The sequence below is a fragment of the Phalacrocorax carbo genome, chromosome 8 (assembly GCF_963921805.1).
Source record: "Phalacrocorax carbo chromosome 8, bPhaCar2.1, whole genome shotgun sequence".
NCBI lineage: Eukaryota > Metazoa > Chordata > Aves > Suliformes > Phalacrocoracidae > Phalacrocorax > Phalacrocorax carbo.
Window position 1 is genome coordinate 8,394,458 of NC_087520.1, and position 7,030 is coordinate 8,401,487.

The following is a 7,030-nucleotide window of genomic DNA, read 5'->3' on the forward strand; positions in this document are numbered from 1 at the left end:
CCATCCTTCACCAAGCCAAATCCAAGTCTGGTCCCTCTAGCAGGTCTCCTGGGTCAGGAGGGAAGGGGTTGTAGGGCAGGGGCAGTTTGTGCCCTGGGGCAGACTGCGGGTAGGCATTCCCAGAGCCCTGCCAGCTCCTGGGGTGAGCAAGCACTGCATTAAAAACTCCCAGAGGATCGCATGGAGCTGCCCGAGCCCCACGGAAAGGAATTCCCTCGTACGGATCGGCCCCACAGCAGGGCACAGACTTAAAGGGAGCCCTTAATCTCGCAGCACACCTTGCCCGTGCGGGCAGGAGGGCAGGAAGGCAGGAAGCCCAGCCGCAGCAGCGTGATCCCAGGAGTGGGGGAAGGCAGAGGGGTCGGACCCGAGGCTGTTTGCGTAAAGTTTAAATTTTATTTTATTTAAATTTTTTTTAATTATTCAGTTTTAAATATGTGGTGTGGCGCGCCCGGTCCCTCGGGAAGTGGTCATGCAGATCTGAGGTAGAAAACCCGGCACAGGAGTGTTCCCAAATGCACCTCTAGGTAGTTTCACCGCAGCCACACGTCGGTCAGGCAGCGGACGGGGACAGGGACGGGGGCTCGTATTTACAACAGCAAACGAATCAAACCGTTTCAGCCCGGCCCGGGAGGGCAGGAGCTGCTGATCGCTGCTGACAACGGGAAGGAGCAACGAGTACTGCAAACTGGGGAAGGGGCGAGGGGGAAAATGGCCCCCGACGGGGCGGGCAGGATCCGTCCCCGCAAGGCGCCCGTCCCTTGTCTCCCGCGGAGCATCCCTCTGGGCAGGGGGGAGCCGGGCCGGGTACCCGCATCCTGCGCCTGGGTGGGCTCCGGGGGCCAGGCCGGGCTCTCTCCGACATTGCACATGGAGGGGCGAGCGGGAAGCGCCGTCGGGGCAGCCCTCAGGGGTTCAGTTCCAGAGCCCAGACCTGCTGAGGCCAACCCGTCCGGCCCTTCAGCTTCTTCTCGCCGTGGCCCAAAGGCTGCGAATAGACCTCGGGCTGCTGCGGGAGAGGAGACGGGGAATGGGGGGAGAAAGGAGCGGTCAGGAGCGGAGCGGGCTCCCGGCGGAGCGGCACCTCTGCGCCCGTCCGGGGCTGCAGCTGAGCCCCGCGGCTCCGAAACCCACCCGCTCCCGGTCCCGGGAAAGCGGCCGGGAGAGGGGAAGGCCGAAGGGGCCGGAGGATCCGCCGCGGCCGGTCCCGGGGTTCGTCCCTGCGGGAGAGCGCTCGGGAGCCCGCCCGGCCCGTCGGGAGCCATCGGGGCAAGAGGCGGCGAGCTTTTCTCCGCCGAGGTCCACCCCTCTACGGGTGTTTTTTTTTATTTTTAGGCTGGAAAAAAAAAACAGCGGGGGGGTGTCCTCCCAGCCCCGGGGCTTTCCCCGCACGCTCCCGGCCCGGGAAGAGCGGGACAGCGGGGTCCCGGCCCGCCTCTTACCGTCTCCCGTTTCCTCTTGTTCTCCCTGCCGTCGGCCTTCTTGAGCTCGGCTTTGAAGCCCTCGGTGTCCCCGGGCTGGCTGTCCTTGGCCAGCACCTCCATCAGGTAGGCGATGTAGCTGGTGGCCAGGCGCAGGGTCTTGATCTTGGAGAGCTTGGTGTCGGCGGGCACGTTGGGGATGCACTCGCGGAGCTCGGCGAAGGCGCTGTTGATGCTCTCCGTCCTCCGGCGCTCTTTCTTGGGTCCCCCGACCCCTTTCCGCCGGCCCAGGCGGCCGCTGAGAGCCTCCAGCCGCCCCTGCCCGGCCGGGCCGTACTCGGCAGGGCCGTAGCTCGGGCTTTGCCCGGCGAGCTCGGGGGTCACCTCGGCCGGGTTTAACACCCAGCCGGGGAAATAGGCTCGCTCCTGGTGACACCGCGCCGCCGGCCCGAAGAGGAAGGGGTCGTGCAGCATGTGGTGGTGATGGTGGTGGTGGTGGTGGTGCTGGTAGCCCCCCACCAGGTTCATGGTCCGCCCCGCTGGCCCCGGGGGCCGCGCTCAGCAGCGCGCCATGGCCGGGGCGGGAGGCGCTCCCCGCCGGGCGGGCGGGGAGGCGGCGGCGGCGAGCGCGGCTCCGGCGAGGGGCTGCGACGGTGCTGGCCGGCTTTGGGGTTTGCGTTGGCCTTTGGGGTTTGGGGTTGGGTGGGTTGGTTTTTTTTTTTTTAACCCCTTCTGGAGCCTCCCAACCCCGCCTTTATATAGGGCCGGGGCCCCCCCCCGCCGCGGAGCCAATGGGCAGGGGAGGATGCTCGGGGGCCCCGGGGGGAGCGGGGCGGCGGAGGGGGCGTGCGCCGCGCTGTTGACTCGGTTTATTTGGGCTCACACCTCCCCTGTTTGCTCTCCCCTCCCGCTTGCTCCTTGCTTGCAGGGAGAAGGGGGTGAGGAGTGACCCGAGGGGGGGGACCCCAGCCCCCGCCCCGTCGCTCTTCGATCCCGTCCGCTTCCCCGCTCCCGGGGCGGGGGGGGGGGGGGTCCGAGCCCCCACGGAGAAGCCGCCGCGCCCGGCGAGGGGACGAGAGGCAGCAGCGGGCGTTGGGAGCCGCGGGTACCCGGACCCCCGACGGCCGGTGACCCGGGGGCTTTCTGCTTCCCGGGAGCCTCCCCGGAGTCCGTGGCGGGGGGAGCGGGCGGCCCCGGCGCCGGCGCGTCCCGGCCCCACGCGGGGAAGGCTCGCCCCGTGGCAGCGGAGCGCGGGGAGGCGGCGGGGCCGGCCGGGCAGCGCGGGGCGCCCGGTGCTGCGTTTGCGCCGCCTCCGCCGGGGGAGCTGGGTGGTGGGGAGAGGAGGAGGAGGAGGAGGCGAAGGCACCGGAGGGCGGTTGGGCTGGGCGCCCCCGGGCTGGGCACGGCAGTGGTGGTGGGGCGGGCTCCCCGCACATGGGGCACGTCTCCCACGTGTGTTTTGCATGTTGCACAAATGCACGCTCACACAGATGTGCGCTGCACCCCTTCAGGCACACTGCACGCGTGCACAGCTCACACAGCCGTGTCACGCAAATACACGCTGCGCACGTATGCAGTTACGCTACACACATACGCTGCTTGCACAAACCGCCGGACGTGTTGCCTGCACAGACCACAAACATAGCGATGCTGCAAACACCGCACACCTATCTGTGCTGCACGCACGCACCCCGCAAATATGTTACACACACGCACTTCACTGTGCCCACATACGTTCTGTACACACACCAGCAGCACCCATATGCTGCACACACAATGACACTATATATATTACATACACACACGAGCGGGGTGTGTGTATGCGCATGTGCATTGCGTGCGTGGCATATAAATACACGTGTCCGCTGCACATCCATGCACAGACACTGCACACACATACGTAAGTATATAAAGATGGTTCTATACACACACAAACATATTTACGATAGCAAAGTCGGGACCTGCCCTGTGTTTCCCTGTCCCAGCCTGGCCATGAAGGGCTGGGGGGGGTCTCATTGGGGCTGGGATCTTGTACTTCACCGCAGCCCCCAAACCCTAGCCCAGCATGGGGCCCTGCAGCGGCAGCATGTCCCACTCGCCTCTGCACCCATGGGACACAGATCCTCAGGGTGACGGGTCCCAGACCCCACGCTTCGCCCCCAGCCCAGCCAGGTGACATTGGGGCTGACCCCGCTCTTGCTCCGGTTATTCCCAGTGAGGACAACCTGGGCACGGCGGTGGCGATCACAGCACGGCGGGGCAGGAAGGGGCTTTGGGCCCAAGGTATGTTAGCGATTAACGGCGCTTTCCAGCGATTCATCTTGCAGTGGAGGGTGGAAACGTTGGAGGGTTGTTTGCAGGCGCTTGTATTAATCATCCGGGCTAACACACCATTAACGTCCTCCTGCATTTTAAAGATGACAAATTTTATTTGACTTCTCTCAATCACGGTTCCCGGGCGGATTCGGGAGCCACTTAAATGCCTCGGATTTTCCATCGTTAGTTGTTACAAGGCGAGTTGCAAAGGCAGGAGGCCGGGGGGGCTGGGACAGGGTGCAAGCAGGTCTCCAGTTCTGCCAGGCTCCGGCGGCCAGTGGGGGACGGCCGTACCGGATCTGCCCCACTTCGCTCCCCACGCTTTGTTCTTAGCTGCTGCAAAGCCCCCCCTTCCCCACCCCTTTAAACAAGCGCCCTGCAAACATTTGCTAGTGATTACCCTCCTGTTAGAGTCAGGCATTGGGTAGGGCGTTGTGTCCCCGATTTCCTCCAGAATGCCAGTGGCTGGGTGGGATCCCTGAGCCCACTTGGAGCCATCAGGGGCCGGTCCCCTCCTGGGAGAAGGACAGGGGTCCTGCTTCATGCCCCCCTTCCCATGCTGGCATCACCTGCAGTGCCCTGCTCCCCTGACCAACAAGACAGGCTCTTCACTGAGCCTCTCCCCATCCATGTAAAAGCCCCGATGCAGCAAACTGCCAGGCTGGGGTCTGTGCCACCCAAACCCATCCCTGGAAAACACTCCCCCGCCCCAGAAAAAAAACAAACCATAAATGCCACCCCCATAGCCCGACATTGCCCAGGCCACTCACAGCCATCTCCAGCTCGGAGCCGTTGCCTCGAGCCGTGCATCAGAGCCACCTCCAGCCTCTGGCCGCTGAGCCAGGTAAGCCCAGCCCAAGCCCGGGCGTTATCTTTCTTTATCCCCCCTCCCGACCCCCCCGAGCTCTCTGGACCCTGTGCGGTTTGGAAGTGCTCAGCTGAGCAAATAGTGGGACTAGCGGGTTGATTTTCCTTTGGAAAATCATTCTAATCTTTCGTACTTTAATAAAATAATAAAACTGGAGCCCTTTTCATGCCGACACCTTCTAAATCAAACCAGACTGCCTTTGTCATGGCGTCCAAATTTAGCACTTCTCAAACTTTTGGTGAGTTTCTTTAATTTCACATCTCCCTGCTCGCGCGGGGGGAAACGCCGAGCGGTTCGGATTAGGCGATTTATGGCTGGCATGGCAGGAGGAACCACATTTCTCTCCACCTGTTTTCCTTCAAATCCTTCTCAGAGAAAGATTTCCTGCCCTCACAGCCGGCCGATGGCGGGGGGGGGGCTGGTGCTGCATGTCGGGGGGTGAGGTTATCCCAGGTCTTTGCAGCCCCCAGCACCCTAACCCCAGCAGGAGCCACCCAGCTCGGCACCCATCCCCTGTCCTGGGACGGGGGCTGCAGTTTTGGCCTCAGCCCCTCGGTCACCTCCTTATCAGCGCCCAGCAAGCGGCAGCCCGGGGTGTCCTGTGACTTTGACGCCGGCTCTGCTCCCCCCGCTCTGGCTCCCTTATCTAAATAGGAGCGTAAATCAGGGTCTTGGCAGATGCCCTGGCAGGACAGGGACTCCATAAAAAGGGGCTCTGCTCCAGCTCTGTTTACATTGCAGCCCCATAAAATATTCCCCTTGTCTTCCCTGCGAGTGTCTCCCTGCAGCATCCCGGCACCCTCCTGCTCCCGCATACCCCCTCCCCACCCCAGGCTCCGCCACAGCCCTGGGTTGCAGCCGGGAAGGTCCCAACCCTGACACCCTGGAGCCCTCCCCTCGCCGCCCCCCCGTGTTCCTCCATCAGGTTATGCCCCAAGGTACCTCGGCCCCCAGCTGCTGCCTCTGATCCCCCCCTCCGACAGCCACTGCAGGCGCGGAGCGGGGCTGAGCCAGCTCCCCCGGGCAGCTGGGTTGTGTCTAAAGGTGCCCCTGGGTATTTATAGCACTCGCCTGAAATAATGCAATAATAATCACTCAGCACCTTCCTAACAGTTCTGCTCCTGGAGGCCTGGGGGGAATGGTTGCAAAAAGCCTTGGGAAACTGAGGCACAAACAGAGTCTGCTTCAAGGAGAGGTGTGTGGGGCTAGCTGCATGTGTGTCATTGCTCTGGGGGGGATTATTGTCCTCCTGGTCATGTGAGGAGGGAGGGAACCTGCAGAAGTGAACAAAATCAGGTCAGTTTGACCCAGCACCAGGGTCATGGCCAAGGCTGGGCTACGAGTGGCACAGCTGTAAAAGCCCATCAGGGCATCCCTCCTTCCCAGAAGGGCTTATGACGTGTCTTACTCTGCCAGCATGGGTCTTGTAGGGGCTGGGGGAGCACTGGGGTGCAGGGGAGCTTGCGCACGCCTGCGCCTTCACACTGCCCACATCCCCCAAACTACATCACTGGGCTGCTTCATCCTACAACATCACGCACACAATCCCAGGTGGGGTTCGGGCTGTCAAAGCCCCACCAAAGGAGCAGGAGGAACTGGGGATGAGCCGGGCACCCAGCGTGGTGGTGGCTGTGCTGTGCTGAGCCCGGATGCTCCTGTTCCCAGCAGCAATCAGCGGCATCTTCACTGTACACACACCTCCCGCGCCGCCCCGCCAGCAACATAAGGGATGACTGCAACCATTGCCTCTCGAGAAATACAATCTATTTATGGCCCAGCAGCCACTGCCCTGTCTGGATAAATCAAAAGGAAAACAAAGCTTTATGGAAAAAAAGATTATTAAATTTTCCATGTGCTCCTGAAGGGATGTGCCAGGCACTCGCTGTTTATTTTTTTCCTCTCTCCTTGCTCGTACTGTAAATGACATTGTGTTTACAAAAGTTTTTATGTCATCAGCGCGAAGTCACAGCTCAGCTTCCTCTCCTGTGTATTTTATGTAGATGGATGTGTCTGCGAGGAACATTCAAACTAAACAGAGTGCTGTTTTATAGGAAAATGTATTTATTTGAAAAATCGTAACTCACAATTTCGGCAAAACTGGGCTCCACGTTTATTGCCGCTAATGGGGTGTGGCGGCCATAAATTAACCTGGAAAATTGCTGTGGCCGTATCAACAACGGCTCATTGTGCTGACGGAGCAGAGTGGAGCAGCCGCTCCCCAAAGACGGCTCATGTCAATTTGCAATTAGATTTGGATGCAAACAATAGGCAAAGGGAAGGTAAGGGCAGCCTCGGAGCTCACCGCTGGAACCAGCCCCAAAATCATTACTCCAAGCTGGCGTGGGTGCCCCAAGTCTTACTAAAACAGTGCTCTTCCCCCATCTGATTGCCATGGAAATCAGTGGAAGGAGGGTCTACCCGCCAT

General features: G+C 61.3%; 1 protein-coding gene across 2 annotated transcripts; it reads right to left on the reverse strand.

Annotated features, from left to right (window-relative positions):
• Positions 1–231: 231 nt before the first annotated feature.
• On the reverse strand, positions 232–2,162 carry HAND1 (heart and neural crest derivatives expressed 1). 2 transcript variants are annotated; one of them, XM_064458115.1, is made up of 2 exons: positions 1,443–2,162; positions 232–1,006 (listed from the first exon to the last, which is right to left on the reverse strand). In XM_064458115.1, exons 1-2 carry the CDS (start codon positions 1,947–1,949, stop codon positions 908–910), a joined length of 606 nt encoding a protein of 201 aa, XP_064314185.1. In that variant the 5' UTR covers positions 1,950–2,162; the 3' UTR covers positions 232–907. The 2 variants fall into 2 exon arrangements, with proteins under 2 accessions (XP_064314185.1, XP_064314184.1); XM_064458114.1 differs by having other exon boundaries at positions 233–1,009; positions 1,443–2,161.
• Positions 2,163–7,030: the final 4,868 nt, after the last annotated feature.